Source organism: Dama dama, chromosome 13 (genome assembly GCF_033118175.1).
Source record: "Dama dama isolate Ldn47 chromosome 13, ASM3311817v1, whole genome shotgun sequence".
Taxonomy (NCBI): domain Eukaryota; kingdom Metazoa; phylum Chordata; class Mammalia; order Artiodactyla; family Cervidae; genus Dama; species Dama dama.
Genome location: NC_083693.1, coordinates 73754919 through 73781456, shown reverse-complemented (window position 1 = coordinate 73781456; position 26538 = coordinate 73754919). Strand labels below are relative to the sequence as shown.

The 26538-nt window shown below is 50.2% G+C and overlaps 1 protein-coding gene across 2 annotated transcripts in view; it reads left to right on the top strand.

Moving 5' to 3' along the window:
* MOK (MOK protein kinase) overlaps positions 1 to 26245 on the top strand; it is a 40934-nt gene extending 14689 nt beyond the window's left edge. The window contains exons 3-12 of one of the 2 annotated variants that reach the window (XM_061159730.1): positions 10112 to 10201; positions 11478 to 11548; positions 18967 to 19045; positions 19172 to 19220; positions 20838 to 21016; positions 22330 to 22431; positions 23186 to 23359; positions 24086 to 24206; positions 25472 to 25660; positions 25739 to 26245. In XM_061159730.1, the coding sequence (XP_061015713.1) occupies positions 10112 to 10201; positions 11478 to 11548; positions 18967 to 19045; positions 19172 to 19220; positions 20838 to 21016; positions 22330 to 22431; positions 23186 to 23359; positions 24086 to 24206; positions 25472 to 25660; positions 25739 to 25819 (1135 nt within the window). In that variant the 3' untranslated portion in view covers positions 25820 to 26245. The remainder of the gene's footprint in view (positions 1 to 10111; positions 10202 to 11477; positions 11549 to 18966; positions 19046 to 19171; positions 19221 to 20837; positions 21017 to 22329; positions 22432 to 23185; positions 23360 to 24085; positions 24207 to 25471; positions 25661 to 25738) is intronic. The other variant, XM_061159729.1, reaches the window with a different exon arrangement.
* The last annotated feature ends 293 nt before the right edge of the window (positions 26246 to 26538 follow it).

Here is a 26538-nt window from a genome sequence, read left to right as displayed (position 1 = left end):
TGACCGAGGGGGCAAGCGGAAGGAGGACTGACCGAGGGGGGAAGCGGAAGGAGGACTTCCGGGATGGGAAGCGGAAGGAGGACTGGCCGAGGGGGGAAGCGGAAGGAGGACTTACCGGGATGGGAAGCGGAAGGAGGACTGGCCGAGGGGGGAAGCGGAAGGAGGACTTACCGGGATGGGAAGCGGACGGAGGACTTACCGGGATGGGAAGCGGAAGGAGGACTGGCCGAGGGAGGAAGCGGAAGGAGGACTTACCGGGATGGGAAGCGAAAGGAGGACTGGCCTAGGGGGGAAGCGGAAGGAGGACTTACCGGGATGGGAAGCGGAAGGAGGACTTACCGGGATGGGAAGCGAAAGGAGGACTGGCCGAGGGGGGAAGCGGAAGGAGGACTTACCGGGATGGGAAGCGGAAGGAGGACTGGCCGAGGGGGGAAGCGGAAGCAGGACTGACCAAGGTGGGACGCGGCGCGGAGGGCTAACCGTGGGGGGAAGCGGAAGGAGCTGGGCGTAAGGCACTCGTAAATGCTCGGGAGATGCTGGCCCGTGTTACCGATGTGTGATCGTTTGTTCTGTTTCAGAAGCAATTGTCCTAACTTTAGAAGTGATTGATTAGAACACTTATTTTTTTTTTACAAAACCCATAATAAAGATTTTATAATAAAGTATCACTGAATCAGTTATAGCTTCCTTGTTTTTTTCTAATGTGTGTGTGTGTGTGAGGGGGATTATTGACAGCCAGTTTCACATACTGGCTTTACTTAAAAGGAAATACGCTGTGAGCTGGCGATGTTTTGTGGGTCTTTGATGTCCGGAATCACTGATGGTGTCTCCAGCTTATTTCTGACAGGTGTCTGCTGGCCTGTGTAATCCAAACCCACAGGGAACAGGTTTTGCGTTTTCTCTTGTGAATTCTCATTTACTCTTACACATATGTTGAAAACCATAGGCGGCTATAATCCAGTGCTCTTGTTATTTATTTGATAATTGTTCCAGCTAAAATTGAGCCAGCCCTGGCTGTGGAGCGCACCTTCAGGTTGGCACCTATATTCTTGTGGCATCCCCCATCATTTTCTTCTTTTTTAAACCTCTTTTTTTTTTTTTTTGCTACTGGAAAGTCAGCATCTTTAGGTCTTCTCAGCAGACAGAGCTAGCATATATGTACACTAACCTCTCTCTTCATTCAAATAACCTTGAGTGCATACTGATGTAAATAAATAGACAAATGAATAAACAAATTGGGATGAGGGGAAAATTTTTTTCTCATTTATGATTCATAGATACAGAGGAATGAGGGAAATGGAAAGTCATCATTAGAATAAGTAATCATTTCTGCAGGCAAGATAAATTTATGAATGCTAAAATTAGTAAGCTAAAACTTGAAAGAGAATGGAATTTCTGCATAGCCTCAAATGATCTCCTGAATATTTATTAATTACCGTGGTGGTTTTAACTTATGTCCACAAATTGTTTGCTATTTCTTCCTGTGGGAGGTGGGGCTTAATTTCCTTCCATTTGACTGAGGGCTGGACTTGATGACTTGCTTGTAAAGAATAGAAAATGAAAGGGAAAGATAGTTAACTTTACAGAGAAAAGCCTGGTAGATGCTAGCTTAACTAAATCATTAACATCAGCGTCATCACTAATAAGACATATTGATATCACATACCTTCTGATAAATGGCATGGGAATCGCGTGTCCCCTCCGTGGTATTCTCTTCCAAAGGTCTGTAATCTCAGTTGATTTATGAGAATACATCAGAAGAGCCCACACTGAGGGGCATTCTACAAAACACCGGCCCAGTCCTCCTCAAAACTGTGACGATAATGACAAGGACAGGCTGTGGTGATATCACAGAGTTTGGAGACACGGCCACTTACTTGCAGTGTGATCTGCTGGATCCCAGGAGAGAAAAAGGCATCAGTGGCAGAACTGGGCAAATCCAAATAAAGTGTCTAATGTAGTGAGTAGAGTTGTACCAGTGTTCGTTTGCAGTTTCGATAAATGTTATGTTAACATTAGGGGAAGCCAGGTGAAAGTGGCTTTCTTTACTGTGTTTGCAATTCTTCTGTTAGCCTAAAGTAACTTCAAAATTAAAAAAAAAATCAGAACAAACAGAAAATAACCATAGATGATCCAGAATGAGTCATATTGCGCGTGGCTTCTAACGTTGAAAAAGGTATTGCTGTTATTTCTGTTGTACAGGAAGACATGACTATAGTTTCTAGAAGAACGTTCTGGAAGAAAGCTGCGTTTGGTGTCAGTTCTAGGAGTTTTATTGCTGACCATTTATTGGATGTTCCAGTGTCACTGATCCTTGATCCACAAGTTTTATTCTGTTCTTTGGTTTTATTTTTCCTTTTCAACCATGAAAATAGTATCGTCAGCTTTTAGAGCTCTGGATTATAATATCTGTCATCAATATAAAACAGTTTAATCTTATTCACTTGAAGAATAATTTTAGGTTCCTTTAAAAATCCATTTCTGCTCTGCTTATGATTGTGAAACCTCAGAGTCACCTTGCACCGTTGTGTGGGTGGTGTGGGCAAGAAGAGTCAGTCAGTAACAGAGGCAAGTCACGCTGAGTCACGCAGCCAGAAGGAGCTTGGTTTCAGAGCCTCTGACCCACCTCCTCCCAGTGTTACTTCCAGCCCTTCCTTTCTGCGCCTCTGAAATAGAAATCGATGGCTTTGGCAGTCACCTTTACTCATAGGAAGTCAAGGTGAGGTATTATAATATGCCAGTTCATTAGTACTGTGTCAGGATGGGCGTTTGCAGCTCCTGAGATTTGTCTTCCTTCAGTGGCTCAAAGCCTTAGTTTGGGGATGATGAAGTTAGTTACTTGCATAAGGCATCATGACCCAATTGCTTTGATATTTTTTTGATCTGTCTTCAGTGGGTCCTCCCACCTATACTCACCAGAAATACACTGTTAATAAGATGCTCCTTTTTTTTTTTTTGCTACGACTGTATTCTTCCTTTAGAAATGTTGTAAAAAAATAAAATGAGTCATTAAAAAAGTCGTTAGTCTTGATGTTTGTAGAATCTCTCTTTTTGTTCCGAAGCAGTAAGAGAAGCTTGTGTGAATCCTCGCCAGCATAGGGTTACTAGGTGAGGGCAAAACCAACAGCTCTTCTACTTTTAGTTGTGTGACCTTGGGCAGTTCATTAATCTCTCTGTGGTTCAGTTCATTTATGCAGCGGGAACAACCCCAGTGTCTACCTCGTAGGATCATGGGGAGGGTTAAATTAAAGATGCAGGTGAAACGCTTGGCACGGTAATGGGTCAACTTGTTGTCTAACAGTTGGTGCAAGTTACTCAGCAAAATAGTTTGAAGACTATTTGGAAAATTGAGGTAATAATAAATACGAGTAGCAATAGTAAAAATGAAGGTTACACAGGCTTCCCTGGTGGTCCACTGGTTTTAGACTCTGTGTTTGCATGGCAGAGAGCACAGGTTCAGTTCCCAGTTGGGGAACTAAGGTCCTGCATGCCTCCTGGCACAGCCCCCCAAAAAGTGAAACTTACAGCAGTTGTTCCAGAGCAATGCCCACTACCAGGTAAATTGTGTGCACATGTCGTTTAATCCTCCCAGTAGCCCTAGCCGAGAGTCCTCCTTCAAATGAGGGGCCCGCCCCTAGAGGGGTGAGCTCCGAATGCTGCCCAGCGTCCCTCAGCTGCCGAGGGGTAGAGCGGGGCTGGGACCCCCGTCTGTGTGAGGCCGGGGGAGGTGTCCTTTCAGTGCTCTGCTGTGGGAGGCAGCGCGGTGCCTGCTCTTGACTCAGAACACAGCTTTTTCCCAAGTCACGTCACTCAGTGGTCCTCAAATTACTTCTGCAAAAATAAGTCTTCTGTGTGGGATTCTAAATAAAAACAAAGGCAAGAAACTCATGAGTCACCTTAAAGACTCTTTCACTTAAATAGGATATAATTACAGAACTTTTCAAGTATATACAAAGTAAACAGTAGTATAATGAGCCCAGGTACCACAGCCACCACCACCAAGCCTGGGATTTTTAATTAATCTGAATAACTCCATCTGGTCTCCCACCCCGCTTGGTTGCTATCGTGATTTAGTCACTCAGTCGTGTCCAGCTCTTTGTGTCTCCATGGACTGCAGCATGCCAGGCTTCTTATCTTCACTATCTCCCAGAGTTTGCTAAAACTCAAGTCCATTGAGTCGGTGATGCCATCCAACCATCTCATTATCATCCCTTCTCCTCCTGCCTTCAGTGTTTCCCAGCATCAGGGTCTTTTCCAGTGAGTTCTTCGCATCAGGGGACCAAAGTATTGGAGCTTTAGCATCAGTCCTTATAATGAATATTCAGGACTGACTTCCTTTAGGATGGACTGGTTGGATCTCCTTGCAGTCCAAGGGACTCTCAAGAGTCTTCTCCAACACCACAGTTCAAAAGCACCAATTCATTGTCTAGGTTTGTCATAGCTTTTCTTCCAAGGAACAAGCGTCTTTTAATTTCATGGCTGCAGTCACTGTCCACATTGATGTTGGAGCCCAAGAAAATGAAATCTGACACTGTTTCCATTGTTTCCCCATCTATTTGCCATGAAATGATGGGACTAGAACCCATGATCTTTGTTTTTTGAATGTTGAGTTTTAAGCTTTTCACTCTCCTCTTTTACCTTCATCAAGAGGTTCTTTAGTGCCTCTATTCTTTCTGCCATTAAAGTGGTATCATTTGCATTATCTGCATAATGATATTTCTCCTGGCAATCTTGATTCCAGCTTGTGAGTCATCCAGCCCAGCGTTTCATAGGATGCATTCTGCGTATAAGTTAAATAAGTAGGGTGACAATGTACAGCCTTAATGTACTTCTTTCCCAGTTCTGAACCAGTCTGTTGTTCCATGTCCGTTTCTAACTGTTGCTTCTTGTCCTGCATACAGGTTTCTCAGCAGGCAGATAATGTGGTCTGATAGTCCCATCTCTTTAGGAATATTCCACAGTGTGTTGTGATCCACTCAGTCAAAGGCTTTAGCATAGTCCAGTGAAGCAGAAGTAGATGATTTTTTTTTAATTTCCTTTTTCTGTGATTCATCGTTTGTTGGCAATTTGATCTCTGGTTCCTCTGCCTTTTCTAAATCCAGCTTGTACATCTGGAAGTTCTTGGTTCATGTACTGTTGAAGTCTGGCTTGAAGGATTTTGAGAATCTTGCTAGCATGTGAAATGAGCACAGTTGTATGGTAATTTGAACATTCTTTGGCATGGCCTTTCTTTGGGATTGGAATGAAAACTGACCTTTTCCTGTCCTGTGGCCACTGCTAAGTTTTCCACATTTGCTGGTGTGATGAGTGCAGCACTTTCACAGCATCATCTTTTAGGATTTGAAATAGCTCAGCTGAAATTCTATCACCTCCACTAGCTTTGTTCGTAGTAATGCTTCCTAAGGCCCACTTGACTTCGCACTCCAGGATGTCTGGCCCTAGGTGAGTGATCACACCATCATGGTTATCTGGGTCATGAAGATCTTTTTTGTACAGTTCTTCTGTGTATTCTTGCCACCTCTTCTTAATACCTTCTGCTTCTGTTAAGTCCATACCATTTCTGTCCTGTATTGTGCCCATCTTTGCATGAAATGCTCCCTTGGTATCTCTAATTTTCTTGAAGAGAGTTCTAGTCTTTCCCATTCTGTTGTTTTCCTCTGTTTCTTTGCATTGTTCACTTAAGGCTTTCTCATCTCTCCTTGCTACTCTCTGGAACTCTGATTCAGTTGGGTATACCTTTCCCTTTCTCCTTTGCCTTTTGCATCTTTTCTTTCCTCAGCTATCTGTCAGGCCTCCTCAGACAGCCGCTTTGCCTTCTTGCATTTCTTTCTCTTGGGGATGGTTTTGGTCACCACCTCCTGTGCAGTGCTACACACCTCTGTCCATAGTTCTTCAGGCTCTCTGTGTATCAGATCTAGTCCCTTGAATCTATTCATCATCTCTACTGTATAATCATAAGGGATTTGATTTAGGTCGTACCTAATGGCCTACTGGTTTTTCCTACTTTCTTCAATTTAAGTCTGAATTTTGCAATAAGGAGTTTGTGATCTGAGCCACAGTCAGATCCTACTCTTGTTTTTGCTGGCTGTATAGAGCTTCTCTATCTTTGGCTGCACAGGATACAGTCAGTCTGATTTTGGCACTAACCCTTTGGTGATGTTCACGTGTAGAGTCGTCCTTTGTGTTACTGAAGAGGGTGTTTGCTGTGACCAGCTTGTTCTCCTGACAAAGCTCTGTCAACCTTTGCCCTGCTTTGCTTTGTACTCCAAGGCCAAACAAGCCTGCTGCTCCAGATATTTGACTTCCTACTTTTGCATTCCACTTGGTTATTATTATGCAATTCTTTTTTAAAGGCAAAATTTGCATTCATTGAAATGCACATTTTTGAACTATATAATTTTTGCAAGTGGATATCTCTGTGTAATCAAAGCATAGAGCATTTCTTTCTCCCTCAAGAGTTCCTTCGGGTTCCCTAGTCCTCCCTTCCCATCCCAGGTAGCCACTCTTCTGGGTTTTGTTTTGTTTCTCTTTACCTTGTTGTAGAAATTCCTGTTAAATGGAATCTCTCCACTCCTTTATCACAGCATCCATGCAGTCTCTGAGGTTTATCCCATTGTCGTATCAGTAGCTTACATCTTCTTACCGCTGAGTGGTGTCCATTCTAGGCTTTGACTGCAAAACACCTCATTATCTCATCTCATGTTGAGGAACTTTCGGGTGTTTTCTGGTTTTGGACCACTGTAAAACTTCATACAAGACTTTTTATGGTTATGTAAATGTGTGTATATATTTTTAGGTCATTACCTGGAAATAGAATCTCTGGGTCACAGGGTAGATGTATATTTAACTGTACGTGAAACAGCCCAGCCTTATTCTGAAATGATGATACCTTTTTCCATTTCCACCAGCAGAGAACCCGAGTTCTAGTTGCGTCATATCCTCTCCAGCATTTGGTGTGGTTAGTCCTTTAAATTCTGGCCATTCCAGTGAGCGTATCCTGTTGCTTCATGGTGTATGTCTGCTTGAATGTTTATTTGGCTGCGTTAGGTCTTAGTCACAGAGCTTGGGATCGTCATCGTGTCGTGGGGGTCTTCCACTGTGTTGCGGGCTACACACGGGCTCTGTGGCTGTGGTCCAGGCTCAGCGGTTTCGGCACACGGGCTTACTTGCTCCACAGCATGTAGGATCTTAATTCCCGGACCAGGGATTGAACCCTCACCCCTTGCACTGGAAGCTTGGAGTCTTAACCACTGGACAGCCAGGGAAATTCCCCAGCTGGTTCTTTTTGAAGCAGAGGCTTGCCTACATTCCTCTGTGTTCCGCTCCATGATATTTTCTGTTTCCAGCAGGACAGTAAAAAGACAAACAGAAAAAACCTGAATGTCACTTGACCACAGAATTCAAAGCAACTCCAAGGCGAAGAAAAGTGGTCACTTTGCAGATTTTTAGTTTTTTTTTTTCCCCCAGGATCTTTAAAAGAAGGAGCAGAGTTGATTTACATTTGAGTGCACACTGTTGCCTGAACCGAGGCAAGCAGAACCGTCAGGGTGCCTGTCTAATGTTTGCACTAGTTCCTTGGTTCTGAGTGAGTGCCTGGGGAGGCATGGAATGATTCTGTCTGCAATAAGAAAATGTGTTTCAGGATATCATAGCAGTTTTCCTATTAAAGATGAGAAGGGTGAGTGAATGTTTGTCTAAATGACAAAGCTATTTGACTAACTGGTCCTAAAAGACTGATTATTTTTTCTTTTTTTTAGATCAGGTATATAGTTCAAAATTTAGAACTGTTGCTAGCTCCAACTGGTTTCTTGCTATTTCCACCTAAGGCTGGGTTTCTCGGTGCCGCTGACGTTTGGGCCCAGGTTCATCTTTGTCACAGGTCCTGTCCTGTGCACCATAGGATATTTAGCATCATCCTTGGCTGCTGCCATTGAATGGAGCAGGGACAACTAAAAATGTCTCTAGTATTGTCCCGTGTCCTTTAGGGGGGCAAGGTCCCTCTGGTTGATAACCACTGACTTACAGCATGCCCTGGGCAGGGGCTGGCAGGCACCGGTGGGGGGTCTTCAGTGGCCTGGTCCTGGGTCAGGGATTCTGCAGTGTGGGACTATGGGGCGAACCGTGGCTGCCCTTCCAGCGCACACCCCAGGGAGGGAGGGAGAGATGCTTGGCCGCCGTTTGCATAAGCGCCCCCCAAAGAATGCTCAGCTTGCTCTTTTCTTCCTCCTTTGGCCTTGTTGGTGTCTGTGTTCATCTCCTCTGCCCTAAGGAAAAAAATCTGTATCTGCCTTGTCACTCAGAGGATGGTCTGGAGTGGTGTGTTCTCTAGAACCTTAGTTCTAAGGGACGGTGACTTAATATTATGTAAGAGAGGACCCTGTGCCCACAGAAAGTCTGGAAAATGTTGGTTTAAATGAAGGTAAACTGTTTTCCTTATTTTGTAGGAGTTTTGAAAGCTTCTGACATCAACTGTAAATTGTCACTCTCCGAAAGGAACTAGATTGGCCCTGTCTCACATTTCCTCAACATGCAGTTTATCCACAAAGCGTTCTCCAGAGAAATAAAATTCTGTGGGACATGTTTTGGGAAGTACTGCTCTAGAGTCCCCTAGGGGAGGCTGGGGTGCGGGGAGGAGCAGGTGGTGAGCTGGGCACTGAACTGGCAGAGTGGACAGACAGGACTGTGGTCTGGTCCCTGCACGTCCCAGGATGGCCATCCTTAATGGTTACTAAGCAGTGAAAAACTCAGATCCTGGGCGGGAAGGAGCTGCTATCCTGAGCCTCTGGGGTGTGGCCCCACCCCACCGCCCTACGCACTGTGCTTGGCCCCTCACCCAGCAGTCTCGGACCCTCCCCTCTCTCCCGCAACTAAAGGGTTACAGTCCTGGGTTCAGCAGGGACCCTCCTTACGGATATTGCACCAGCAGAGTGAGCTGTGTCTTTTCTGGTTGGTTGTGGACCATGGTGTGTAAATTGCTAATATTTTGAATATCATCCTGGATATGAGGGGGGAAATAGAGGATAATAGTTAAAAAGGGACCGAAAGCTTTTTGTCAGAAACATGCTTATGCTCAGACTGCCCAGGTTCTTACGTATCAGGCTTCTATTTGTTGATTTGCATGAGAGAGACTGGAAATATCCAGCCGTGTTGATTTGAAACAGCAGCAGTAATATACTATTGGCTATAATAACTCTTTGAATAACCAAAGAAAATGCTGAGCTTTACTCTACATGTTGAAAGTTGGTTGGGAATTCCCTGACGTCCAGTGGTTAGACTCGTTTCAACCTTGGGGCCTGGGTTCAATCCTTGGTCTGGGAACAAGAAGCCCACGAGCCACATGGCGAGGCCAGGGGAAAGAAAAGAAAAGAAAAAAGAAGTTGGTGAAACAGTTTTGCCAGTTCAGAGAAAGAATATTTCCAGAATCCATTTCTTTTGGAGCCCCTGAGATGGAGTCTCTGGTGGACGGAGCCATTCGGCTGGGTTGACCTCACGGGCCCAGCCACAGGGAGAGTGCCCTGGTAAGGGTGAGTCTGGAGGGTGGTGCCAGCCAACCTCAGGCCGTTGGCCTCTGGTACTTGTATTGTTGTGACCTGGGGTGTGAACGCAGTGGCAGGCAGAGCAGTCTCCATAAAGAAAAGCCTCAGCAAAGACACACCTGCTGAGAGAAGGCCTCTCCCCAGAAATGACTGAAGCCATGTACAGCCTGCATTGAAGGTTAGAAAGAAGGCCGGTCCGAACGTGAGATGCTTATTTTCAGAGGTTGCTTACATTGCTCAGTTAGTTCCTATAAACTGACTAATGGAAAACTTTAGTCTCTGTTTCTATATTTATTAATTGTAAGAGAAACTACCAAAGTATTCTTTCAGGAGTTTAGATGGGAAGAGTTTGAATGCGTGTCCAAAGCCATAAGAGCCTCGATTTTTGTAAGATACTGTAGAAATGAGATGCTTATGTTCAGCTGCTGATGGGAGAATAAAACCTGATAAACTTGCTTGACGTTATTTGTGAGCTTGTAACTTGTGATCATGGATAATAAACAGTGATTTGGTAACCCTGACTTTAAAGCTGACCTAAATAATAAACTCGTTATTTATTTTTACCTGCACAATAGTATTGAGCAAGTGAACAACCTGCGAGAGATACAAGCACTGAGACGCCTGAACCCACACCCGAACATTCTCACGTTGCACGAAGTGGTTTTGTGAGTATACTGGGGCTTTAAAAAGTATCTAACCTCCATGATAATTGTTAGATCTCTTTTTAGGAAAGAAAACCACAGTAGACGTTATAAATATTGGCTTTGTAGCTCAGACACGTATTTGGACCAGTGTCTGCATCCGAGTCCTAAAGTGGAAAGGCCTTCGTTGCGGTGACTCCGTGTCACAGCAGCGACCGTCATTCAGATGGCCCCCCTCCGGAGACTCCGTTGGCTTCTGTGTGGGCGGCGGCGGCCCGGGACCCCCGTGTGTCAGCTGTGTTGCCCTCCTTCGGGGGCTGCACTGAGGTCACCCCTGCAGTTGCCATCTTGGTATGACTTCATGCAGCCGTTCTCACTGTACTTGACATAATTTCAAGGGAGTTTTCATTTCTGTTCAAATGAAGAAGGCAGAGCACAGCTCGTCTGCTGGGGGCTGGGGCTGGGATCTGGCCTGAAGCTCCGAGAAGGCGCCCCTCAGCGGGAAGCCTGGCCTGTACCACCGTCCGGGGAACCGCAGTCTCTGACCGTTGAGGTGGGGGAGGTTTTCATCAGAGAGCTGACCAGTTCTACACTCAGAACGCAGTGCCGTGTCTTGGCCACGTGGCCTCCTGGCCCGCGTGCTCTGAGGCACGTCTTCGGCCGGGTCCGGAGGCTGCAGCCTGCACGGACGGTCACGGGGCTGCCTGTGCCAAGCGCTTCAGGGGCAAAGCGCCTCTGTCCACGGCAGCCCGAGGGACGGCGCGCCCCGTCCAGCCCCTTCACAGGCGCCCTGCGGGGCCTGGGGTGACCCTGCAGGGGTGTGGGGAGAGGCGTCTTCCTCCTTTTGCCCCTGGCCAGGTTTTGTGTTTCACTCCCCACACTGTGATGTATCTCAGTGACGTGGAAGTAATTTAGGTAAATTGAAGCTGAATTTGCAGCCACAGAGCTTGAATTAAGTCCTACTTTCTTTGTTTTGCTTCTCTAACTCCTCAACCTGTTTTCTTCTATCTGAAGATATAATAGTTAATTTTATAATCTCAAGATGCTTTTTTCCCAAAATTGTGGGAGGCCAACTTTTAGAATTTTTGCCTAAAGTTGGTTTATTATTATTTAAAATTATTTTTACCTAAAATATCGATTGAAAATCAAAACTTCTGCTGTTTCGGTCATTACACTTTGGTCTTTGCTGTGGGAGTGTTTTATGTTTATCAGAAGTGTCTACAAATGAGTTAAATATTTGATGCTTTTTTTCTGGTTAATACAAGGAAAAAACCATTTTAAATCCTGCTTTCTTCTTCAGTGACAGAAAATCTGGTTCTCTTGCACTAATATGTGAACTTATGGAGATGAATATTTATGAGCTAATACGAGGTATGTAGAATAATTTGAAAGAGCGTCTAAGATCTTTTAAAGCTTATAGTTCCCATATATTTGTCTTAATTCTCAAAATCATCAATCACCACAGTTCAGTAGTTGTATATGAGTACACGGTGCGTGTGTGCTAAGTCGCTTCAGTCGTGTCCGACTCTCTGTGACCCCGCGGACTGTAGCCCACCAGGCTCCTCTGTCCGTGGGGTTCTCCAGTCAAAAGTACTGGAGTGGGCTGCCATTCCTCCTCCAGGGGACCTTCCCGACCCAGGGATGGAGCTCGTGTCTCTCTCGTCTCCGGCATTGGCAGGCGGGCTCTTTACCACTAGCACCAGCTGGGTGTGGGAGGCATTTGGGGGGCAGTCTTGTCTGCTCAGAACACGGCTGCAGACGGGACGTGATGCCACACGGCGCTCAGGCTGGCGGGGTGACGCGGGTGAGGGTGGCACAGCGGGAGGCCCAGCTCAGGCCTCTCACAGGCTCGTGCCCTTCGAGGGTCCGTTCCGGGCTCTGCCATTGCTCAGCATGCTACTCTAGGCTTCGGAATAAGGCAGGCCTTCCCCCACAGATAGTCCCCTGCGAGGGGCTCTCCTTCCTCCTTGGGTTTGGATCCTCACACGGTGCCCTCTGCTGCTGAGTGCTCATTCATTCCCCGTCTTTTGAACAACACAGCACTGTTTGGGGAAGCATGCGTGCCTGAGCCGACCAAGGTCACGACTGCTTCTGGAGGCTGACAGAGGTCACCTGGGGAAGCAGAGGGGAGGAGGCAGAAGGTTGGCCCATGTTTATCAAATAGCCCTGGGTCTGACCTCCCCGTTGTGTTAGATGTCAGTACAAATGAGCCTTGTAAATATCACACAGCAAGTGTTAGACTTTATGGATCATATTATTCTTACCGAACAAATGAAAAAATATCACTGCCTTTGTTATATGAAGGACTCTTTATATCTGAAATAGAATTTTAGCAACAGTATCATAGATGATTTAACAACTGCTTTATTACCTCAAGCAGGTTAGGCCAAAGGGCAGATGATGTGGTGTAGAAAACTTTTAGATCGAGAAGCTGTTCTTGCAACAAAGGGGACATTTAACATGATGTTAAAGGTGCATATGAAGAGTTCAGATAAAGTTATGTTTATGAAGTGGAAGTATGGAAACAAGTATTATGTCAAATGGACATATTTTATATGTGATTTAAAATATGTGGCTTAGTATATTAATAAATAGCATGAGTAGACAAGTTTTACGTCTGTGAAAGTTGATATAAAACTTTTGGATCCAGAAACTTTTACATCTTTTGAGGAAAGTAGGAGATTGTCTTGTATCTGGGAATATATGATATTTCTTTTAAGTTACAAACCTTGTGTATTTTATTCATAGACAAACCTCTCACTCAGGTGTCTTGCTTTAAGTACAATTTAAAATAAACTTAAGTCATCTGGCTTCTTGGTTTAAAACCTATTAAAAATAAGAGCTCTTAAAAGGCACTTCTAGAACTTTACACACTAACAGAAAGTGACAGGTGACAATCCAGTCATGGGGGAGGAGACTGAAAATATAAACCAAACCAAGAGTGGTCTGGGAGAACAGCTCTAAGCTGCCAGGTTCCCCAAGACAGGTTAGAGGGAACGTAGTCATGTACTGGATTGTGATAACTATATCACTGTAGGAAACTCTGATGGGAAAGTGAGTGAAATGTTTTTAAAAGATTCACATGTAAAGTACCTACAAATAGAAAAGAGTTGTATGTCTGAGGAGTAAACCTCACTTACCTGGAAATTTCACTTGAAGTCTTATTCCAGACAACTTGGATAAATAAGGTGTTACTCTGTGATTAACTTTCAGATGCACTGACTGACTTAGATCCTTCGCTTTGATGGTCTCTGTGTAATACATATTTTCACAGTGTATCGGGACAGGGTATCAATGCAACCAAGAGAAACAACCGCTAAATTTTACTGTAATTTGCAATGATCTTTTTACCAGTAAGTCGACATTTTGTTCTTATGAATCTACAGAATCACTTCCTTTTAGTACAATAACAATTCTCTTGGTATAAGATACATATCTTATGTTAGAATTATGCTTGTTAGAGTGTGATATTTTAAAACTCGAGGGGAGGGGATAATTTCTGGCAAGTTTTTTGTATGTTTAGATGGGAGAAAACTTTGTTTAGAAATTAATATTTTAATTTCCAGTAGTAGGGGAGTCGTGTAATTGGAGGAAGTGAATCTGTTTCTTTCGGTGTCTGTCTACAGAGACCGTAGAAAGCAGACTGTTGTATTATAGCTCAGCGGCCGTCGGTTCATCCCGGGGATGCCGAGTGGCTTCACAGGCCAGGCGCTGTGCTCTGAGCATGGGATCGGCTGCTGTCAGTGCTAAGGGGCCTCTAAGTGTCAGAGATGTTAAAACGTGGGGAAAACGGCTGACAGTGATTGTAAGATACTCACTGTTGGAACATGAACCCTGATTTCAGAGTTGCCTTAGCATTGAAGAAATATAATCATCCCTTGGTGTCTGCAGGGTACTGGTTCCAGGAGCCCCTCAGGTACCAGAGTCCATGGATGCTCAAGCCCCTTGTGTATAAAACGACTCAGGGATTCAGCCAACCTCAGAAACCTCGGATGCGGGACCCGCAGACAGAGACCCGGGGGTTCGGGGCGCCGACTGTGCGGCGATGACAGTGATGGCTGATGGCCGTGAGTGCTCACCACAGGCCAGGCACTGCCCCTGGCTCTTGAGAGGAGTCAGCTTATTTCACCCTGAGAGCCTGTGAGGCAGATTCTGTCATGATCACATGTTCGGGATGGTGAAAGGGAGGCATGGAGAGACGAGGGACCCGTCCATGGCTGTGGGCCTCGTCCGGGATGGTCTGGGGCTGGGGCTCGGGCAGCGCCTGCTCTTGCCCACTGCACATGGCCCTCTGGACAGCCCTGAGTGGACCGGGAAGGCCTGGTGGCCAAGGCCACCACCAACCACTTTCGGGCCACGTTGTCTTCTGCCGTGGCTCCTCTGCCTGTCCTCCTCGACAGACTTGGCCACCCAGACCCTGAGACCCCCCCACCGGCAGCACACGGGCTGCCTTCTAGAGCACAGGCTGTTCCAGGTCTCGGGGCTGGTCTTGCCACCTTAGGGTTATACCGTCTAGAGCCTGTGGGTGCACCAGGCATCCTGAAACAAATCCGTGACTCTGGGCGGTGAGCCAGGAAGGAAAAAGCAAACCAAGCTTTGTTTGACTATAAGCGTAGCTTTACAGTTTGTTTCCATGAGGAGCTTAGGCCGTGTGTCTGAGCTATGGAGCATTTTATACAAGGGGCTTGCGCATCCACAGATTGTGGTACCTGAGGGGCTCCTGGAACCAGGACCCTGCAGACACCCAGGAATGATTGTATTTCCTCAATTCTAGGGCAACTCTGAAATCAGGGTTCATGTTCCAGTCATTATGCAATGTAACAATTTTGCATGACATTACTGTGTCAGATTAATTCAGTTATATTTTTATATTTGAACAGATCTGAGCCACTGAATTGTAAGATGCAGTATTTTTTATGTACCAACAAAAAGGAAGAAAAACATTGCCACTGCCGCTCTGACACATACCTTTCTTTTCACTTAGCAATTTTAGTTCTGTCCTTATTAAAGGAAATTGTTCAGAACTATTGAGACAGTTTCCACCCACATCACTTTTGTGCATATATAAAAAGGAAATAGACATGACATAAACCCGTTACGGCATTGCTAACTCTTCCTTGAAACATTCTGATGTGGCGTGATTGCTGAGCGTCTTCCTCACTTTGTCCATCTGTGCTCTTCAGGGTGTGAGTGATGCAGCGGCGTTTTCGCTGGAATTTCCTGAAGCTGAGGGCACCACCCTGTTAGGTCAGCGCTGGTGCTTCTGGGAGGTGCCATCCGGTTCTGTGTCCAGGGAGCACGGGTGTCCCCGATCGCAGTCCAGGCCAGAGCACGCACAGCACCATACGCCTCTCACGGCGGCAGGTCCTGGTCTGGAAGATGGGGGTAATGATGGTGTCTGGTTCTCAGGGTAGTTGTGAGGAGTAAATGACAGGTGTGAGGCGTGTGGAGCAGCACCCGGCTGGCCTGGTCTTTAATCAGCGTGGGCTGCTGTCATCACCACCATCCCTACCATCATCGTGCGACACACAGCTGGTGTGTGCCGGCTCTGGATTCCTGCACTGGCTCGTCCCCGTGCTGGGAGCTGAGCTCCACTCTAGAGGTGAGGAAAAGAGCTTCCGAGAAGTCAGAGCACTTGCCTGAGATGAGCCAGCTTCAGAGAACAGAGCTGGGGAGCTTCCCTGGCCGTCCATCCTGTGGTTAAGACTCTGCGCTTTCAATGCCGGGGGTGTGGGTTCGATCCCTGGTCAGGGAACTGAGATCCCGCATGCCGCATAGTATGGCCAAAAAATAAGAAGCACAGCAGAAGACAAAGAGCAGAGCTGGGAGGCCCTCCTTGAATGCGGCCTTGTTGAGACAGGAGTGCTGGCAATGGCTCCGGCTCCATGCTGAGTCTGACACCCCGCCTGCTTCCCTCTGCGGGTTAGGACCTCCAACCTCTCTGAGAATCTCGTGCTGTCCCGCGGGCCTCTCTCTTGGAAAATACTGATGGCAGACACGTGCTCGCAGGCTGCCTCAGGGCCTAGCCTCTGGGCCCAGGAGTAGACTGTGGGCCACTTGGCCGCACCGTGGTGGGCCCAGCAGGCACCTCGGAGCCTGACCCGGAGAGCCAGGTGTGGCCTGGGGACAGGGCCTCTTGTGGGAGGGGCGTGTGTGCTAGATTTCCTGGTGCAATGCGGGTTACACTGAAGGCCACAGTTAATCATTGTGTTCACTTTCAATTTTTTACATTGCTGGTGTTATGTGTGACATTCGTTAAGTGCCTTCTTAATGAGAATATTTGGTCAAAAATTATCTTGGAATAATTAATTTGGTTCAGTGAGCCAGGGAAATACTGTTTGCAGTCTGCTGGCTTCAGTAAAGGGTCATACAAGGAACCTCAGGGTGTTTTATTAACAGTATTTTGTCTGCTTCAAGATGTTTGTAAGCGAGAATCTGGTGGGAACCAGATACCTTCTTGCGCCTGGAAAGTTAGGATCTTCTTTTGGGGGAAATACTGTGAAAGTCGATAGTCCATCCTCCTTGTCGAGGGTGTGGACTCTCTGATTGCTCAGAGCAGTGGTGCCCGTGGCTCGGGCGGGCCCCTTGTTCCCCTGGGAGACCCTGCGTGCAGACAGGAATTCCCACGGAGAGATGGGAAGGAGTCACAGCCTTGCCCCCACGGCTATGAATGGGTAGAGGGGGGCAGCCCGGGAGGAAGGCAGAGAGTCCGCCTGCCCTGGGGGCAGAAGGCAGTGAAAGGTCAGACCACTCCTGGCTCCCCCGCCTGCTTATGATTCACTCGGGCTAGGCCTGGGCCTTGGAATCTGCTTTATGAAAGATCCCTAGGCGATTATGAAGATTGGATGCATTAGACTTTTCCTAAAAGAGTCCACCTTTCCTGAGTTCAGGTTCAGATGAATGTAAGGACAACTTTAAGCTGTAGTTAGGGTGTGTCTGTGTGGATGTGGCTGGGAGGGGTGCTTCTAGGAACAGAGCAGGCTGAGTACAACGGGAAGGGGGGAAGGGGATGGGGCTGGAGCGTCCCGTCAGCAAGAGGGAGGTGTGGTTCCCGAGGCGCAGAGCCAGGCCCCGGAGCTGGTTCTGGGGACTCGTTGGAAAGGCAGCTTTCAGGGCCCCACCACAGACCTGCTGAACCGGACATGCCGGGCGAGGACGGGGGGCAGCCTGTGTCTTCACAGGCCCCAGGGGACTGGGGGCCCTGGTCCTGAGAGCCCTGAGCTGGGGGGAGTCTGCCACCGGGGTCTGGGGAGCCCGCCTCGTCCTTGGGCAGCGAGGACAGAGGGGACAGAACTTCACAACGCTTCAGCCAGCCTCACGGGTGACAGAGAGTGGAAATTTTGCTTTCTTTTCACCTTTGTACAGATAAATGATAAAATTATTACAGAATAAAGGAATTATAAAATTCCTCAAGCTGTGGGAAGCCAATAGTCTTAGTTTTAATTCTTTTTAATTGTGGAAAACTGATGTGAAACAATAAAAAGATTATAGTATGACATGGGAAAATTCACTGCACTTAGACATTTTGTAAATTGTTACTTTCTATCATTAACATAAACATTCTTGTTATGCGAGAAAAAGAAAACATTAATTTTTCAACAGAAATTGCAAACTTAGGACCAAAAATGTCAAGTGGGCCATGTGCTCTTGTTGGCTTTCTGAATTATTAGGTGAGAGCATGTGTTTCTCATATTTAAAACCTAATAACCTAGAAACACAGACCTCTGGGGTTAAAATCAAGTTAAAATGTGACATCTTCAAGAACACGGATGTCTGTGGTACTGGTTGCCATTCAGTCGCTAAGTCGAGTCCGACTCTTTGGGACCCCGTGGCCTGCAGTGGTCCGTGGTACTGGAGTGTGATGTGCGGGGTTCTAGAACATCACGAACACCGCAGGGGTGAGGAAGGTGTAGGTTGCAGGCTGTGTGGATGGGTGCCTGGCGTGCTGCAGGGCATGGTCAGCAGTGCCAGTGTCTGCTCCCTTTTGTGAGAGGAGCGTGTGGGCTGTGAAGTTCAGTCGTTGGTCTTCTTCTTCGATTAAGAGAATGTACTTCTGGGACTTCCCTGGTGGTCCAGTGGTTAAGACGTCACGCTTCCACTGCAAGGGGTGCGGGTTCAATCCCTGGTCAGGAAACTTAAGACCCCATATGCCGGGCAGTGCAGCAAAAAAGAAAAAAACAAAAACTGTGATCTATTCCCTTAAAGACGGAAATCTCCATCTAGACAGGAAGCTGAGGAAAATGCTGAATTTGCAGGTGACTCCTGCCATCTTGGGCTTCCCAGGTGGCTCAGTGGTAAAGAACCCGCCTGCCAATGCAGGTTCGATCCCTGGGTCAGGAAGATCTCCTGAAGCAGGAAATGGCAACCCACTCCAGTATTCTTGCTTGGTAAATTCCAAGGACAGAGGAGCCTGGCGGGCTGCAGCCCGTGGGGTCGCAGAGGCAGACACAACTGAGCGCGTGCATGCACACACGTGGCCTGCCGTCTCGTAGTCGCAGTGTGGAGGTGTGTGCCCTGCAGGCCTGCCTGAGGCTGTGTGGAGGCCCCAGGCCGAGTGCCCCGTGGTGATCGCTCAGCACCCTTCTCACTGCAGAGAAGGCCTGGTGCCCTGCGATTCTGAATGAGATCATGTCGGTATATAGCATTCTACATGGCATATTTTGTAGATGGACTCCATATTTCCTAGAACTGTTCCATTCTGTTTTTCACTGAGAAAATTAGAAATTTTTGCACATTATTAAAAATGGGGATATTGGTAACCATATTTGGCTGTCTCCTTGATTGCACAGGAAGAAGACACCCGTTATCGGAGAAGAAAATCACTCACTACATGTACCAGCTGTGTAAGTCTCTGGACCACATGCACAGGTACTCACGTGGAGACTTGGAGGCTTTCAGATTGATAGAATGTGTTACCATTCATTAGAAAATGCAGTGTGGAAGAATTTGAAAGAGGTGCAATTAATTCTGTCCTTCTTTTCATGTTGAATGCAGAAATGGAATATTTCACAGAGATGTAAAACCAGAAAATATATTAGTAAAGGTAAGAACTTTTATATGAAAAATTGATATCAGAATGAAGATAGAATATAAAAAGCTTTTCACTGGATATGCTTTCAATCCCAATGGATGTCATGTTTGTTATTTTTTTTCCCCTTCCAGTTTGGGGAAAAAAATCATTAATAAATGCCATCAACATAACTGCACATCTGGAAAAAGGCACCCTTCTATTGTGTATAAAAATAAACTCCATTTATTGATAAATTATTCTAAATGCTGTAAATATAAAAGGGGAAGAGGCAGGATTTGAGCTCAGGTCTGTCTCACTCAAAAGCCCTTAAACTGTACATGTGTAAAGTGTACAGTTTGTTAGGTTTGGGCATTTGTATATACCCATGAAACCATCATCCCAGTCAACAAACAAAGCCACTGCCCCCAAAAGCTTCCTCTTGCCTTTGGTAACCTTTGCCTTCCTGTCCCTTGTCCCCAGGAAAGACAAGCTGACTTTCTGTCATAATAGAATTACTGTTAAGAAAAAATAATAATAATAATAATAAATAAAAAAAAAAAAAGAATTACTGTGTCTTCTAGAAGGTTCTGTAAATGGAATTACATGGTATACACCCTTCTGTGGTCTGACTTCTTTCACTCAGCATCGTCCTGAGATTTGTCCGCGTTGTAGTGTGTGCATGCCACAACTTTTGAAATTGTCTCACAGCTCCTGGATGTTTGGTTCTGTTTTTTATGTTCTTCTATTGCTTTGCATTTCAGTTTGGGAGGTTTCTGTTGGCACATCTTAAAGCTCACTGACTCTTTCCTTGGCTGATGAGTCTGTTGATGAACCTATCAGTCATTTAAAATTTTTCTTCCAGTGTTTTTTTATTTCTGATGTTTTCTTTTGATTTTTTCTTAGGGTTTCCATCTCTCTCTTACATTTCCCATCTGAACTTGCATGCTGTCTTCTTTTTCCCCTGGAACCCTTAAATTAATCATAGTTGTTTTTTTTTTAATTTCCTGTCTGATAATTCTAAAATTCTAAAACCTGTGCCACATCTGAGTCTGGTTTTGATGCATGCTTTGCCTCTTCAGACCGTTGTTTCTTGCCTTTTTATGTGCCTTAATTTTTGTTGACTGTATCGGGAATGGGAAAAAGGGACAAGGCTTTCAGTGTAGGTTTCTTCATCGTCTGGCCGAGAGAAGCGCTGTTTAATGTGGGCTGTAGCCGCGGGTGCCTGCCAGAGATTTCATGTTTATTGACAGCATGCGTTTTACGACTTGAGTATGAGAGAGAAAGAAGCTGGAAGAAACACCTTGAAACCTGTTTGAGGCATAACGGGGAACATGACCAGGGTGTAGAATTCATCTGTAGACTTAGACTGTGACTTAAACATTTGCACAGCCCATAGACGTTTTGCAGACATTTTGAAATGTCTATAAAACACAGCCAGGATATTTGTAAATGTGATCCACTGGATAGAGACCCCACTTCCTCATGGGTCAGCGGCAACTTCACAGATGCTTACAGAGCCAGCACTCTATGGTCTGCAAGCTCGTTTAGATGCCAGGCGTCCTTGTGTCAGCGCGCCAGTACCTGGGATGGCCTGTGTGATGGTCGCTGCTTGGTGAGACGTTCCATGTCCCCGTGTCTCCCCGCTCGCAGCAGGATGTCCTGAAGCTCGGGGACTTCGGCTCGTGCCGGAGCGTCTACTCCAGGCAGCCGTACACTGAGTACATCTCCACCCGCTGGTACCGGGCCCCTGAGTGCCTCCTCACCGACGGCTTCTACGGCTTCAAGATGGACCTGTGGAGCGCGGGCTGCGTGCTCTATGAGATGGCCAGGTAGTGCTGGGCCCCTGGGGGAGCATCCAGCAGCTACCCGCCAGGTCCGCCCTTCAACCTCTCCTGAGCGCCTGGAACGGTCCTTCTCATGTCGTGGCTGCCCTTGAACCTGACGGGAAGTGGGCGGACCGCTCCCCTTGTCTGCCCAGCGTGGAGGGAGGAACACTGTCAGTTACTTCTCTCCCAGCAGCCGCCCGGCTCTGGGTGGCCGAACCTCTCCGTGTGGCCTTATCAGCGGTATAACCGATGAAGCCCGTGAAGGAACGGAGCCAGGGCGTGCTTCCAGCGCCGTGTGGGGCCTGCCGTGCCCCTAGTCTGCCTTCGGAGTCCAGTCATTCCCACGGGCTGTCAGGCCCCAGGGCTGAGGAGAGCAGGAGTCCAGAGTGCCCCGGCCCTGAGTGTGCTGCCCCTACCCCAGCCTTGGCTCCAGCTCTGGGCGGAGCAAGGCCACAGCAGAGGCCGGGAAGGGAGGAGGGGGGCGCACCCTCCTGCTCCGGGGCGTGGGAGGGGTGATTTACTTTGGAGTGACCCAGTCAGAAGAGCAGAGCCCAGAAGGCAGGAGGACCCAGGGCTCCACTGGCCCCTCGATAAATGCACAGGCCCTTTCAGGGCGCAGCTTCTGATTCTAGAGCTTCCCTGTTGATAAGTGAGTGTTATTTTTGGAAAGGAGACTGGTGGTTTCGCTGATAAAGTTCCAACAGATGGTCTTTTCTCGTGTGCTTAAGTCCCTTGGCTTCCCTGGTGGTTCAGACGGTAAAGAATCTGCCTGCAATGTGGGAGACCTGGGTTCAATCCACGGGTCAGGAAGATCCCCTGGAGGAGGGCATGGCAACCCACTCCAGCATTCTTGCCTGGAGAATCCCCTGGACAGGGGAGCCTGGTGGGCTACAGCCCACGGGGTCCCAAAGAGTCGGACAGACTGAGGACTAAGCGTAGCACAGCACAGTCGCTCGAGTCAGTTTGGAGGGAGGCGAGAGGCGCCGGAGCCCTTTTATCCACGAGTCCCAGCTCTGTGAAGGCTCGGAAACCGAAAGGCTCCGTGGACCTCGTTTGTCCACGCCGTCTGGCCTGGCCCGGCCTGCACTGTTGTGGACCGCGCTCCCCCGGTGGTGAGAGGCGCTGGGGGTTTCCTCTCGCAGCTGGTAGAGACCCAGCTGTGCAGATTCAGGAGTGGGCTCTGTGCCTTAGAAGGACCCCGACGTGGGCACAGTGGAGGAGGAAGGCCCAGGGCGGGGGCGGGCGGGGGCGCGTGCTGGAGGTCCCTCTGCCGCCTGGAGGGTCAGGGCCCTGACGGCAGCCTTGATCCCACCCAGCCTGCAGCCGCTCTTCCCTGGCGCCAACGAGCTGGACCAGATCTCCAGGATCCACGACGTCATGGGCACGCCTGCTGAGAAGACCCTCACCAAGTTCAAGCAGTGAGTGCAGGCCCCGGGCCCCGCCCCAGGGCTCGCCCCGCCGCTGTTCCCTGAGGGCCCGGCACAGCGGGGCAGTTGGGAGGTGGCCCCAGGGGTTCACTTGGACCTCGGAGCCTTGGGTGAGGATGGCTCCCAGCACAGGCCGCATGCCTGGCCTGGGGCAGCTCCGCCCGGTGCCCCGCCACACTGACCCCTGGGCGGGGACTTGGGGGAGCTGGGCTCTCAGGGGGCCCCAGGGACGTGAGGGGTGGGCAGCACCCAGCAGCTCCCAGACCCTAGGAAGGTACGGAGATGACAACTATGTTGGGGTCTTGTTCTTTTTTTAAATTTTCTTTCATTCTTCTCTGGTGGGAATGTGATGTTAGTCTTTTCAAGGGAAAGTTTTCTTATATTTAGAGCATGAGATTTCACACACACACACACACACACCCGTTTTAAAAACAGATTTAATGTTTTGGAGCAGTTTTAGGTTCATAGGAAAAGTGAGTGGAAGTACAGAGACCCCCCCCTCTCCTGGTGCCTCTCCCTGGCGCCCGCCCCCCTGGGGCTCACAGAGGCTGTAACGGAGCCCAGGGCCGCGGCTGCCTGAGGGTCCCTCTGCTCTCAGAGTCTGGACGACTTCCTGCCTCCCCGCCCCGCTGTTAGATGTAAACTGTTCCCTTCAGCACAGGTCCTTGTGCAGTCTTGACGCTGGACCGGCCACGTGCTCTAAATGGCGGTGTGACCGTTTATTATCATTGGGCTTTTAATGCAGGTCGAGAGCTATGAGTTTTGATTTTCCTTTTAAAAAGGGATCAGGGATACCTCTACTGACCACCAGTCTGTCCCCTCAATGCCTCTCCCTCCTGCACGCCATGGTGGCCTATGATCCCGACGAGAGAATCACTGCCCACCAGGCCCTGCAGCACCCTTACTTCCAGGGGCAGAGGTGGGCGCCCTGCTGGGGCCGAGGGGCACGCGGAGGGGACGGGGGGCGCGGAGGGGCAGGGGGAGACACGTGGAGGGGCCGGGGGGGCGTGTGGAGGGGCCCGGGGGTGAGCGGACGGGCAGGGGGGGACACGCGGGGGGCCGGGGAACACGCGGAGGGGCCCGGGGGCACGTGGAGGGGCCGGGGGGCGGGGCACGCAGAGGGCCCGGGGGCACGTGGAGGGGCGGGGGGGCGCGGAGGGGCCGAGGGGCGCACAGAGGGACAGGTGGTCCTGGGAACAGTGCCCATACCTCTGGGAACCCACCTCTCACTGCTCTCTTGGACTTTTTTCCAAAAGGAGGCTACAGTGGCATCAGGGAGGGTAGGAGGAGGGCCTCTGGCTGCCTTCCAGTCGAGGTCAAGGCTCCGATGTTGAGCCCAGGGAGTCAGAGCAGAGCAGGCTAGTGGGGTGAGCCCGCTCCTCTGAGGCTCCAGAGTGAGCTGGGTGGCATCCGACGTGGGGCGTGCCTGCCCCGGGGCATCTGACCACCCCTCTGTCACCTCCTGCCTCGGGTCCTGGAGAGCAGAGCCCAGAGGCTGTCAGGCTGAGGCAGAGAAGGTGCGAGCTCCCCGGAGGTCAGTGGGTGAAACGCGCGTGAGTGAGGCAGGGGAGCGACAGGCCGGAGACTGGAGGTGGCCGACACCACGTGGGTTCTCAAGAGAGGGGCCCTTCTGTGCTCCCCACAGGGCGGCTGAGAAGCAGGCGCTGGCCAGGGCCAGGCGGAAGGCCCCCGCTCCCTTCCCCGAGCGCCCCACGGCCCCGGAGCTCAACAGCACCTGGCAGACGGCGCAGGAGGGCCGGAAGCAGGTACTGTGTGATCGGGGGAGCCGACGGCCGCAGGGACCCCCCGTGTCTCCCAGGCAGACGCCCTGGAGGGCCCCCCGCTGTCAGCGACCTGCCGCCAAACCAGACAGCGACTGCCCACGCCGGGCGTAGGCACCGGCTCCCACGGCCCCGCCCTTGCTACCCACCAGCTCCATCCACAGCCTCACGGACGGGTCCTCCCACCCCCAGGGCCAGGCTGCACCCAGACCCAGCGCCGGTCACCTTGTCGTGTTGCCACCCTAGTTGGGGGCGCAGGGAGGCCACCCCTGACCAGGTGACCCCTTGGCCGCTGAGCCCTGCGGGAGCAGCAGGCCGCCGGCCCTTGCTGCGCACGCTTTTAGCAGCTGTGGCTTCTTGTGAGAACGTCACCTTTCAGGCCCCGAGCCCCCTTCACAGCCGTGTGCAGGCTCCCAGCTCCGTGGTGACTGCCCCTCCGCCCTTCCTCACTCAGCCCGGCGTGTATCGAGGGTCCGTCTGCTGGGGGCCGAGGACGCGGGTGTCCCTGCGGCCAGGCTGCCCTCAAGAGAGCGAGACCCCGGGGCCGGGCCCTCCTGGCCTGTGTGCACGTCCAGGAGGCGACCGAGCTCAAACCTCGCCTCCCGCTCTCCCGCAGCCTGCCCGCCCTTCATCTTCCGGGGGGTGGGGGCAGCTGCTCAGCCCCAGCCGTGGACACCCCACTCCGCCAGCCTGAGCCCCCCACTTGGCCCCGGTGACCGCTGTCCCCCCGCAGCCCCGCCTGCTGGTCAGGTGCGCGTGTTTTTCTTGCCAACACCTGCCCAGGGAGCCCCCTGCAGGCAGAACCGAGGCCCGCGCCCGGCTGCGGTGCCTGGACCTCGCGTGAACGCGTGGTGCAGATGGAGTCTGATGAAACTCTGGACCCTGACGTTGGAATCTCATACAGTTTTCGCGTGCCGTGAAATTTTCTTCAGCCATTAAAAGCTGTGAAATCCATTAGCTCACTGGCCACAGAAGCAGGCTGCAGGCCGCAGGCCGCGCGGCCAACCCTGGGGGTCAGAGTGGGAAGCGAGACCGCACCCTGCCCCCGACCGCAGTCAGCACAGGCTTGGCCTGGGAGCAGCCCCCGACTTTCTGCCTGGGACACGGCGTGTGTGGGCCAGTCACCGTGTGGTCACACCTCGCGGTCCAGAATCGTGTGAGGCAGGAGCAGTAGGAGCGCCCCTGTTGCCCTGCCTAATTCCCGCAGGGGGGTTGGCATCCTGCCTTCACCTGGCCATGCTTGTTTGTAGAAACAGCCCTCAAGGCCAGAGGAGAACCACCCCCGGAGGCAGGGGCCCGCCTACCTGATGGAGCTGCCCAGGGTGAAGCTGTCGGGAGCGGCCACGCTGGCCTCCTACTCCAGCCCGGCCCTGCAGTCAGTGTTCGCCCCGAAGGTGCCGCTGCTGAGACCCCTGAAGTGCGCCGGTGCGGCCCAGAAGGTGGGCGTCCCGCGTCCCCCCGCCCTGTGCTCCCGCCCACCCTGGCCCCCACTGAGCGTCTGTCATTCTCTCTGACAGACAGACACGCAGAAGGACATCAAGCCCAGCCTGAAACAGTACCGCCTGCCCACGATAGAGCGCAGAGGTGGGGGCTACTGAGTGCCGCGGCCCCCTGCTCGGGCTGGCTCCCCGCCGCCGTGCCAGCGAGCGGGCCGGGGGCTCCCGGGGGCCAGGCGTCCTGTCCCGGGAGACCTGCCCCCAGACCCGCGCCACCGTCTCGGCCTGGAGCCGCTGGCCAAGACAGCCGTGTCCAGAGGGCGGCTTCACTGTGTGTTCAAGTCTAATACATCTGTAAAACCACCTCCTTCTAGGGTTTTATTTCATTTCATAATGTAAGGGTTTGGGGCAGGGATATTTTGTAATTTTTATATGAATCAGAAGAGAGAGATTATACTGTTACTATGTGTTAGGCTGGTTCACCGCGGGCTCCGCACGCCTGTAGTCCGTCAGCGCTAGTGTTTAGCACATTTCAGCTTCCAGATTGTACCTCCGGAGACCCCTGATTTTATTAAAGAGTAAGCTGTCCTCCTGGTGTCGGATCCTCCTGTTTGCCGAGTTGAATGCGTGTCCCGACCGTCCTTTATCCTGACTCCTGTGGGCGCATCAGGGGCACTGGCTCTGCTGGGGAGACTTGGGCGCAGCCTCCTGAGGAGGGCGCCCAGGCCAGCACGCGGCCCCGGGCCCCCGGCACGGCAGCAGGCGAGGGGCGGGCCGCGGGCAGGTCGCCTCCATGGGTAGAGGGCACGGCTCTGATGGCCCGGGGGGCAGACAGTAAATGGGCACAGAAGACCCATTTCCCCTGGTGGTGGGGGGGCGGG